We start from the raw sequence: 11,469 nt of genomic DNA on the forward strand, positions 1-11,469 counted from the left end.
TTAAGAAGATAAACCCTAAAACATCAACAGTGGGCCGCTCTCTGACTACCCACTATGACATGCTCAAATTATAAAACAAAAGAAAAAGCTGTTCAGGCACCCAATCAAAATTTAATCAGCTCCACTCACTTTCATCTCATTCTCTTCTATTATTGAACAACTAATATATATTATTATAATTATATCAATTTAATATATAGTAAGCAATATATATATATAAGAATAAATAATATAATTTGATTGACTCAATATATATATATATGTTTTTCTGTAATCTTTTTCACTCTTAATTAATAATAATAATAATAATAAAAGGTGGAATGTAGGCCTGTATACAATATACATTAATAACAGGAACAAAAGGTTCATGACTAAAACCCCATCTGCTAAATTCAGCTATTCGTCAACCCCAAAAACAAAAAAACCAAAAACAACAACAATAACAAAAGCTTTAACAAATGACAACTATTGATATCCATAAACTAATGTCGACTTCCGCTGAATTTAGCACCTGTTCCTGCTCCTAACCCACCTGATCGATCGATATCATAATATATATATATATATAAATTACTTGTTATAAAACATAACATATATATATATATATATTTTTTTTTTCTTCTTCTACCCAACTAATATATCATTCTGCTTGCAGCTGGCCCAGCATTCTGTCCCTCTTAAGAAAAATCATTGTCTTTTCTTATGAGCTCTTTTTCCTTTTATTATAAAGCCTTTTCTTTCAAGACTGGCACAGCACGGCAACTGTGGGCGCTTATCTACCTTTTTGATGATCACCAAGTACTACTCCTACTCCTAATTTGGCTGTGTCTAATAATCCAAGTGACCAAACAGTACTCTAATTAAATAGTACTCTTCAACACTTGTAATTATATTAGCAGACACTAATTATCAGTAGTAGTAGTCGTAGTAGCTTGATAATAATACCATATATCCAAAATACTTATAATAATAATTAAAGAAACGTTAATTTCCAGTAGTAGTCTCTGTGATCTGTGATGATCACCATCATCATCACCTGATGAAAGTTCCTCCAAACGCCGACGTGGGTGTCCAAAAATCAGCTGTGGTCTCATTCGCAACTGGGAATGTGCTTGAAATTGGAACCAAACAGAGTCCACGACTTTTTAAATCTTGTTTTGGGCTTGACTCATCTTGGTTCTTCTGTAGTTTATTGGATCCCTACATACATATATACCATAGCAATTTTTTATAATTAGTACGTGTCAAATAATAATAATAAAGAAAAAGCTTTTAATTAAACTGAAAAAGTTGACATCTAATAACTAATACCACCTGTTGGTGTGCTTGAATGGCAGCTCCATTATTCTTCATATATGGAGTACTTAAAACCTGAAATCCCATAAATTATAACAATTTATTAGTTCCCACTCTTATTCATTTGTTTGTATTCACATGTATATATATATATATACACCTGTTCAAAGCTTGCATTATCCAACTTTCAAATATCATAACAATAATATATATGTTAATTTGTAGTAATATACAGAAACATACACTGACTTGATCGTGTAGAAACTTGATGTATTCGATGGCTTCATGTAATACTGAAGCTGTATCTGTCTGTAACAAAAACATAATCATTCAAAGGTTAATTTAGCTTTCAACAAAGCTTTCCTTTTTTTTCCAAACATTTTATTGTACTAGTCCAAAAAAAAAAAAAAAGTTGTACTAGCTAGAAGAAAAATCCAAAATTTTACCTTTCCGAAAGGCGAAACGAGTTGCTGAAGAGCAGTGATTCGGTCCCCCAACTTCTCTTTCCGGACCTAAAATTAATATCAAAAGCTATAAATTCTTATCCTTCTCTTTTGATGAACCAAAAAAATAAAAAATAAATAAATAGCAACAATAATGGAGGAAAAAGCTTAATAATGAATGTGTATGTGTCGTACCTTAAAAGTCGGTAACGGTGACGGCGTTTCAATTCTAGGTCTTTTCACCACAGGTTGGTCATTTCCAGTAGTACTGTTACTACTTTTCTTCGAAATGGATCCGGCCGAGTCATGATGAACATCCTCAATATTAGAATTGACCTGTAATTAGTTCAAACCAACAATTAATTAACATCAATTAATATACACAACTCCTCTAGCTAATTAATTAATGCCATAAATAACAATAATATAATACCTTGGTAACATAATTGTTACATTTACTGGGTTTTTCCTCAAACTTTGGTGTGACATATCGTAGCTGCTGTGGCTGTGTTGAGTTGGGAAAAACGCCGTCGTTTGGGCCGGCAACTGGAGAAGAGGCATTCCAAAAGGGTGTATTGTTGGAGAAGTGCAAGCCAGGAGGTGGTACTGCTGCTGCTGCTGCTAGTTGGTGCTTTAACAACGGCACCGAAGGACGAGAACTTGGGATTAAGGGAGAGAATCTCGGCCAAATATTGTTAGTACTGGACATGTAACTGTTGTTATTAGCATCTACTGATGATGCCGAGTAATTGTTATTGATGTTCACAGATAACTGGTTAATACTATTGCCAAAAGATTGTTCGTGTACTGGCAGTTGATTGGCGGCCGCGGCTGTACTGCTAGTGGTTTCGCCCTCAAACAAGTTTTGCAGCAATGCTGCCGACGTGTACTCGAACGGAGAGGAGGCCACCGGGAAGCCGGCGGACAAGGCTTGGCTAGTGGCCGTGCAGGTTGCGGAGGAATCCATGATGTCGTCGCCGGCTGATGAGAAACCCTTGGGCGGAGGACTGGTAGTAGTTGTAGTGGTACAACTAGTCCAACAGTCCTTTTGGATTTGAGATGATGAGTCGTTTTCGTCTAAGGAACAAATTTCTTGTCTGTAATTCAACTTGGTGCTAGCCATGTGGTCTTGTTGAAGCATGGAATAAAAGTTGTTGTTTCTCTCTGCTCTTCCATTGCTACTACTTCGAGAACTGTCACAACAAAATAATTAAGAATAAAAAAGATTAGTAATAATTAAGAGAATTAAAATCAATATCAGATTAGATAGATAGATAGATAGAAAGATAGTTCTTACACAAATGGTTGGTTAGTAGTGAAATCTGAGGTTGGTGAGGTCGAAAGGCCATAACCCATCATTTGCAAAGACGTGGAGTCAATCAGAATACCGGTACCGGCACCACTGACGGAACTGATGTGATTATGGGTTTGGAGATGATGAAGAGATTTTTGATCTTGATCGTGATCGTGATCGTGATCGTGATCGTGATGATCAACTACCTGATCTTGAAAAATGTTATTACAAGAATGATCATGAGCAGTAGTCTCCTCCCCAGACGAAGAAGATGACCTAGTCATCTTGATGTCAAGCAAATCATGATTAATATTATTCGGCCATCCGAAGCTTCCCATGGAACACGGTAACGCCGCCGCCGAAAACACGCTTCTCGATGGGTTCCACCAGTTCGCGCCGCCGCAAATCCCTCCCTGAATTTGAAACTCTTCCGCCATAGCTAACTAGCTAGCTATATATGAAATTAATCAATAAGCAAACTCCTGTATATGTTAATAATTATTATTATACTCTCTTGCTGGTAAGCAGTGGTGGTCGAATTTTGAGCTGAGCTGAGCTAGCTAGGGATGTTGTGCTTAATTGTGTATTGTTTCTCTATATCTTTTTCGAGTCACGTATTATATATATATAGATATATATATATAGAGATAGAGAGTGAGTATAAGAGTTTCGGGATTTAAAAATATGAACGGCTTCGAGGAGTACGGATAGTGCAAACTTAATAACAGGTAACCGGTTGACAATTCTATGGTGATTATAATTTGACAAATGAGAAGAGGAGAGAGAGATATATATATTATTTGATTATATATTTGGAATCGAATTTTCTTTGCCTTTCGTTTTTATTTTTTAACCTTTAATTATTTCATTGTAATATTTCTATATGCTATTTTATCATTTTATTTTATTTCATTATTTTTTTTTGTTGGTTTATCCCTTACTTTCCTCTCTTCTTTTTGTTTTGTGTTATTATTATATATGTTTTTAGTCTTAATTATTTATACGGAGAAATTCTTGTTCTTTATGAGTAAAAGTAAAGCAAGGGTGATAATGATGGTGTGAGTATATAAATATAAATATATATTTGATCTAAGTGCCACGTATGTGGTAAAGGTTTTGGAAGAGCGCAATAGAAATAAATATATATAGTTATTCTTAGTTTATTTAAATGAAGATTGAAATCAGATCAGACGGTTGAAATTGGTTTGAGATAGAGGTTTGTAAATGTAAGGTTAAGTACATATATTATATATAAGATGAGATTTATATGAAGCTTTTAATATAACGACCAGTCGGGACTTGATGGTCCATACTATTGATTGTAGATTACGTTTCCTAATTCCATGGGGTGCCATAGTACTAGCGCGTGATGGTCACTTTTCTAGCTTCATGAATCATGAATTATAGAATAGAATAGAGTAGAATAGAATAAGAAACCTGCCCTTTTGTAAGGACATTGATATGAAATTATACTTTCCTCATTAGTTTAATTTCCTCTCATAATTTTTAATGGCTCTAGTTAGAGAACATATTAAAAAAAAACCAGTATATATTATATATAGGGGGTGTTTGGTACGAGGGTTTTGTTTTATGGGAATGAGAATGTCAAATTTAACTCATATTATCAAAAATACTCTCGTATGCGCATTTAATATATGTACTCAAACATTATACACAATGATGTGACACTATTTTTTAAATAATGGGTGTTAATTTTGATTAATGTGATTAATTAATGCATATTTTGAATGCATATATTATTTCTTAAATATATATAATTATAATATTTTTATTTTTGAGATGATTAAATAGAAGAGGGGGAGACTACATATATTATAAGAATTCCTAATCCAAACCCCACCAGTACAGCAATAAAGTCGTGTCGATACCCTAGTAACATCACAATTAAACAAACAATTAATCACCAATAAAAAGGTCCTCTTCTTCTTTTTCTTTTCTTTTTCCCTGCTGAACTATTTATTTAACTAGCAAGAAAAAATTAATCTAAAATTAAATTGTGATTAAATCATAGAAAACCTCCACAAAGAAAAATGATAATGACATCTCATTTCGGATAATCTTCTTCTTCTTAGATGCACCTTTAAGCTTTAACACTTGGCCCCTACGCAGGTGGACACAGCTTCATAATTAACAGTTTGCCATTTTTTTAATTAACTTTGCAGAAGAAAAAATAATTAGTTTAATTTTTTATTAATTTTCTTTTTTACACGTAATTAGTTTAAGCAAAACCGGGTACAGAACCATTTCCAATTTGAAATGTTTTATATCGATCGATCTAGTACACAGTTTTTTCAAACCTTCCACATATATACGTGTGTTTCTCATCAATATTACACTACACGACAATATTGTTTATGAAGATTAGTATATTTTATTCTTTAATAAAAAATATTGTTTATAAGTCAAACATTATATTCATCATTTGGATTGATATTTCATACATATATAGTATCTTTTTTTCTTTTTTTCTTTCCTATAAATATCCTCTTCTTTTCATATGAGCAATATTCGTTTATAATTAGGAAGGAGAAAAAAGAATAAAAATAAAGTAGCTAGGCATATATATATATATAATGAGAGTGATTATACTACATCACTTTTTCGATAATACTGGTGTGGCTAGTTTGTGTATTCTATACTTTCATAATTTTTTAAAAAAAAATTTATATGAAAGTGTAAATTATAATCATTTATGACACTATGCGAATTTTCAATAAATTTAGAATAATTTACCGTACTGAAAATAATGTTCAAACAATTAACTTTTACACGCATATACAAAAAACATAAGCACACGCGCAACAAGCTGTTTGAATCATGTTTTCTGTACCATAATTCATTCGAAATTTTTTAAAAATTTATAAGATGTTCTAGATAGCTATAATATACACCGTCATATAAAAAAGTTTGGGATCACATCTATTCAGGATGTCGAAAATAGAAAAACGATGCACCAATATTGTTAAAAAAGTAGATTGCTTTGTAGTCGTTCGTATTTTACTCTAGTTTTGATTATTGTAGGTAGAGAAGAGTCATTTTAAAAAAAAAAAACCTATGTAAAATAGTAAACATCTATCATATTAAAGTTTCTGATTAATTATTTTCTTTTTACTTTTACATTATTTTAGTGGTTTTTATTTCTCTTGCTGCCTTTTGTGCGCACTTTTATCTGAAGAGCTTAATACAAGGTTCTTTAACTTAATTATTAGTTTAGTCTTTTATAATAAATTCTCCACTAGCTTTTTAGTATTTACTTAAATAAATTATGGTCTAAGTATATATTAATTATAGTGTGTGGTGTGTACATCGAATAACTAATGGTCTTTAATTTGGCATCAAAGTGGGAAGATCAACAAGTAGTAAACTGTGATTTGATTTCTCCTTTGTACTGAAGAATTATTAATACTTGTAATTAATGGTTATGTATATGTGAGTGAGAACGTCACCTTCCACATTTAAAAAAAAAAAAAAAAAAAGTACAAGTGAGTGCGTAGCTAAATTTATAAAGATTAAAAAAATATTTAAATTCTGTTTCCTAATAATGTAATCGTTTCTTAGTCTTTATGTGTATATGGTTCAATAATTTATGTATTTGACTTAATTAATAGTTTATGTACTTGATTTTTTTAGGGGAAATTATGTACTTGAGCTCATAGTTTATTAAAAAAAAAAATTTAAAATTATAATAGTTCAATTTATTATATAGAAATACAATAATTTAAATTTATTAATAAATCCATTGATTCATATGATAAAAATCCAAGAATTATCATAATAAACTTAATTTTATTGCTAACAATACTCTCTTTTATAATAAAAACTTAGCATGAATTTTAACGTCGAAAGCAAGGAAATTAAGACAATCAAGATGTGAGTTTTAATTTTGATATATGATCAATTAAGTAATAAATGTCAATTTTTTTTATAAAAATAATAAAATTAGAAATAGAAATAGAAATAAAATAAAATATTTTTTATAAATGAAAATGAAATTTTATTTTCAAAATTAAAAATAGAATCCTATATATATGTGTTGAGGTGAATTCCTACAATTGATTAGACGGACACCAACAACCTGTCATGAACAAAGAGAGAAACGAGAGTTCAATTGGGAGCGTCGATGGAGTGTGTCAGCCAAAGGGGTTCCGACGCTCAAGTAAGTCAGGTTGTAACGAAAGCTAATTGAAAGTAATAAAACTATGATGTAAATAATGAAATAGTGATGGATGGATGAGTATTGGAATGGTCAGAGTGATGGTGGCGACGACGGCGGGACTGAACGACTAGGTCAAGTCCGGTGAGGTTAGATCAAATTGACTGATTCGACTTGTTTGACTGGATTGCTGAGAGAGGGAATAAGAGAGTAAAACAGAGTAATTTGATTCTCCAATATTTTCTTCTCAACCCCTGAGGGTCTTTTTTATAGTCGTCCTCCTCTTTCTGTTCTCCTCTCGTCTATCTCGCCCGTCTGACCCGTTCTCAGTGGTTCCCCTCCGATTTTCATGGGAAGAAGAGCGGATTTTTTGACAGCTTCAGCGTCTCTGGCTGACTGAATGCACCCGGACTCGGGCCTGGGTGCCAGCTAATCCATTTGGATGGCTTATTTAATATGTGCGGGTCCATTTACATTGATTTGGAGCCTTACTGACTTATTGGGCCTGGCGAGCTAGTCTAGCTGACTAGTTGGACTTTAATTGTAGACAAATTTTTTCCACTACAATATGTATATAGGAAAATTCTCTATTGATGGTTTTTTTTCAGGTGTGCTAGTTTAGCCCCTATCGGTAGGAAAACGTTTATGTTTACGGTATGTAGAGAAATTATAACCTAATATTTTTATGATGTTATACATTGTAGTTACATCATACATGTCATCAATTTTTTGGATATTCTAAATAACTTAGGATGCCCAAAACATAATTCCAACATACAATTGCACGTGTATTTTTTTTATACGCATGCAACTATAACTATTTTGAACTTTTATTTTTGACATTTTAAGGAATTTATAATTTTTTAAAAATTAGTGGAATGACTACTATAACTACAATATACAACATCATATAAAAAAAATTTGATTATAATAATCTCCGTACATGCCAGAAAGAAAAAGAGAAGTCTCCACCGATAAGGATAAAACTGGCACTCTGACTATAAAATTTCCCAATATATATTGACAACGTACTAGTTGAAACATTTTACAGCAAGCGGCTAAGAATATAGTTACCATAAAAACATAATTATGGACAGGTAACTATTTATAATTCTTTCAGATATACATGCATCTATATTATTCCATTAAAAATTAAAAGATAAGTTTACATATTTTTCCTTGAAACATATAGAAAGGAAAACGGCATGATATTTTTTTATTTATTAACATTTTAATTAGTTCCATCAATAAATCTTGTCAACGATCCACGTGAGAAATAAATTTTGTTAAAAGTAATAATCATGCATATAAAGTGGTGACATTTAACTAACCATCTTACTTGATTTTTCTTTTTTCTTGTTTTAACAAAAATGAAATTCATTTATGACTATATATTGTACATACATATTATATATGACTAAGTAATGACACAGGCAAGATCTTCCTTAAAACAAAACTGATTAATTTTTTTAACAAAAAAAAAAAAAAACTTCGGTCATCGAATACTGTTTTGTTTCAATTTAAATAGTTGAATATTTATTTGATCATTTAATTGAGGTTCGTAGGAAAAGTAGACCTGGATATAATATATATTAATTTAGATGTGTATTTTCTTTTCTTGGAAAGATATATATGTGTATGTTGATAGTACAATTAAAGTCAAATTATATATCCCTCTCATAATTATTGTCGTATTTGCAGCCCTTGAAATAATGTAAGCCTAGGCCTGTGTAATTAATCCATCCAAATAAATAAATAAAAATAATTAAAGTCATGTTTGGAGAATGAAATCAGATTAGAACGATAATTTGATCATTTAACAATGTAATCAAATATTTAGAGAAGAAATAACAGAGGGGTTCATTGGAGCAGTTGGGAGAGACTATCTATTCACAAGTCAAAGGGTGGGATGGGGTTTAGGAGCTTACAGGACTTTAATCTTGCCCTTCTCAGTAAGCAAGGATGGAGATTATTATGCAAACCCCATTCTCTTGTTGGGAGACTTTTTAAGGCACGGTATTATACCAATGGGTCTTTTCTTGAAGCAGAAATGGGTAGTAACCCAAGTTATGTGTGGAGGAGTATATTTGAAGCACGTTCTTTGGTCGTTGAAGGAGCCCGTTTGAAGGTAGGAAATGGGTCATCAATTCGAATGGGTCGTGATCCCTGGATCCCGAAGGCTACCCATCGTACGCCGCTTGGTCTTCATCCAGAGCTCACTAACAATTTGGTGCAATCTCTCATGATTCCAGTTTCCCTTGTGTGGGACAGGGACCTGGTTCGCGACATATTCTCACCAGAAGATGCCGAAATTATTCTGAGTATTCCTCTGAGTTTAGATCGTTTAGAGGATTCGTGGTATTGGGTGTTAGAAAAATCTGGGCTCTTTTCTGTAAAAAGTGTGTACCGTGTGTTGCAGGATCGGAAGGAGGAGGCGTTAATGGCATCTCAGTCACCATTTTGGGTTTCTTTGTGGAAATTACGGGTGCCTCCCAAGGCCAAGGATGTTGTGTGGCGTGCGGCAAACGGGTATCTCCCAACCAGATCTCGCCTAAGTCAAAAGCATGTGCCGGTTCCATCTGTGTGTCCACAGTGCTTTATCGAAGAGGAGTCTATCACCCATTGTTTGATTAACTGTCCTTTCGCTCAAGATTGTTGGAAGGCAATGGGTCTGAACTGTGTTCGTCCGTTTGGGGGTTCGTTTGCAGAGTGGATCGAGCAAACTTGGCTGCTCCTGGATCAAACTCGTAGGCAATCGTTAGTCATGCTCTTTTGGGGGTTGTGGAAAGCTCGTAACGACTTGGTGTGGCGCAATAAGAGGTTAGCTCCGAATTCTGTTGTTGTGGTGTCCACCTCAGTTTTCAATCAGTGGTCCCAGGCTCAACTTAAATCTGACATCCCTACTGCTGCTTATCTAACAGATGCAGATGGGGTGGAAAATTGGCAACGTCCGAATCCAGGAAGTGTTAAAGTCAACATGGACGCAGCTTTATTCCCAGATTTGGGTACCTACAGTTTCGCGTGTTTGGCTCGTGATGAACTTGGGCATCCTATAGAAGCTTTGTCTCGCTGTTTCAATGGGCATGTGGCTCCCGAGTTGGCAGAAGCTTTGGGTTTTAGGGAGGCATTAAGCTGGATAAAGAAGCATAATTGGCCGCGAGTGATACTTGAATCCGACTGCCTACTGGTCATCCAAGCACTTAGAAGTAACGTTTCTATGTTGTCTTATTTTGGAGATGTTATTTCAGAGTGTAAGTCTATATGGAATACTTTTAATAATGTTTCTTGTATGTTTGTTAAACGGTCTGCGAATAAAGCCGCTCATGCTATTGCTAAGGCGTCTTATTCCCCAGCTGATCGTATCTATAAGGAGGGGGAGTTCCCATCCTCTATCTTGAATGTAATCCTTGGTGATGCTTTTTAATAAAGATTATTTTCCTTTAAAAAAAATATTTAGAGAAGATATTGAAAAAATTAATATAGTTTCATAACAATTAATAACGTACACAATTTACTATTTTTTTTAGTAGTATACAACATTATTAATGTAACGACCCAAATTTACTAATAAGACTTAAGAGTATTGATTAGTGTGCCGGGAGGGCATAACTGGATTATATGTGATTTAAATTATTAAAAGCATGTTTATATGATTATTTGGATATCTGTGATGCATGACTATGTGTATTAGTATGCATGTAGGCCCTGATTAGGTTAGAATGACATATTCGTAATTTTGGCCCGTTGATGGCATAAATATAAATACCTATGATAAATTGTTGAAACCACATTATTATGTGGAAATATTTGTAGCTTGTGATTCGAGGTGATCCTAGTGAGTGGTTTAGCGAAAAGTCACGGCAGTGATTTATACCCGGCTCGAGGCATGCCTGGAGGTATTTCTGGGAAATTTAGGAAATATATTGGAGTCTATTTGATATTGAGAAATATAATTGGTGATTAGTTAGGTGTCGGGAAGTAAGCAGTAAATATAAGAGACACTCGAGGAATTAGTGGGAATTGGGAGTAATGACCAAAATGCCCTTAGAATGATTCAAAGGTTTAATTATAATTGGGAGGGTAATATGGTCCTTTGATGTTTAGAATAAGAGATAAGTGTTATAATGCTTTATGCCTTAGTGGAATATGTAGAAGGCTTTAGAAGTCTAAAGAAAAGAAAGGAAAGAAGGAAAAATAGAAGTCTTGTCTCTCTCTCACGGTTTAGGTTTCTTCCCCATTTCTTGAAGGAATTTGGAGCTGTA

The 11,469-nt window shown here is 33.3% G+C and overlaps 2 protein-coding genes across 3 annotated transcripts; one reads left to right on the forward strand and one right to left on the reverse strand.

Moving 5' to 3' along the window:
* Nucleotides 1-257: 257 nt before the first annotated feature.
* On the reverse strand, nucleotides 258-3,659 carry LOC133794220 (transcription factor bHLH112-like). Of its 2 annotated transcripts, none has more exons than XM_062231439.1 (7): nucleotides 3,037-3,659; nucleotides 2,173-2,932; nucleotides 1,935-2,075; nucleotides 1,743-1,808; nucleotides 1,546-1,605; nucleotides 1,315-1,371; nucleotides 258-1,200 (listed from the first exon to the last, which is right to left on the reverse strand). In XM_062231439.1, exons 1-7 carry the CDS (start codon nucleotides 3,468-3,470, stop codon nucleotides 1,033-1,035), a joined length of 1,686 nt encoding a protein of 561 aa, XP_062087423.1. In that variant the 5' UTR covers nucleotides 3,471-3,659; the 3' UTR covers nucleotides 258-1,032. The 2 variants fall into 2 exon arrangements, with proteins under 2 accessions (XP_062087423.1, XP_062087422.1); XM_062231438.1 differs by having other exon boundaries at nucleotides 1,540-1,605; nucleotides 3,037-3,657.
* Nucleotides 3,660-9,116: 5,457 nt separating this feature from the next.
* On the forward strand, nucleotides 9,117-10,631 carry LOC133793720 (uncharacterized). Its single transcript, XM_062231016.1, has one exon. The coding sequence runs from the start codon at nucleotides 9,117-9,119 to the stop codon at nucleotides 10,629-10,631; it is 1,515 nt and encodes a 504-aa protein (XP_062087000.1).
* The last annotated feature ends 838 nt before the right edge of the window (nucleotides 10,632-11,469 follow it).

Source organism: Humulus lupulus, chromosome 8, assembly GCF_963169125.1.
Source record: "Humulus lupulus chromosome 8, drHumLupu1.1, whole genome shotgun sequence".
Classification (NCBI taxonomy): domain Eukaryota; kingdom Viridiplantae; phylum Streptophyta; class Magnoliopsida; order Rosales; family Cannabaceae; genus Humulus; species Humulus lupulus.

What these genes read in the sequence shown, in the direction of transcription:
- LOC133794220 (XM_062231438.1), bottom strand. Translation starts at nt 3,470, where the DNA reads ATGGCGGAAGAGTTTCAAATTCAGGGAGGGATTTGCGGCGGCGCGAAC. An exon ending in ACTACTAACCAACCATTTGT is followed by an intron (nt 2,933 to 3,036) that starts GTAAGAACTATC and finishes TTGTTGTGACAG; the next exon opens with TTCTCGAAGTAGTAGCAATG. An exon ending in TCGTTTCGCCTTTCGGAAAG is followed by an intron (nt 1,606 to 1,742) that starts GTAAAATTTTGG and finishes TTTTTGTTACAG; the next exon opens with ACAGATACAGCTTCAGTATT.
- LOC133793720 (XM_062231016.1), top strand. Translation starts at nt 9,117, where the DNA reads ATGGGGTTTAGGAGCTTACAGGACTTTAATCTTGCCCTTCTCAGTAAG.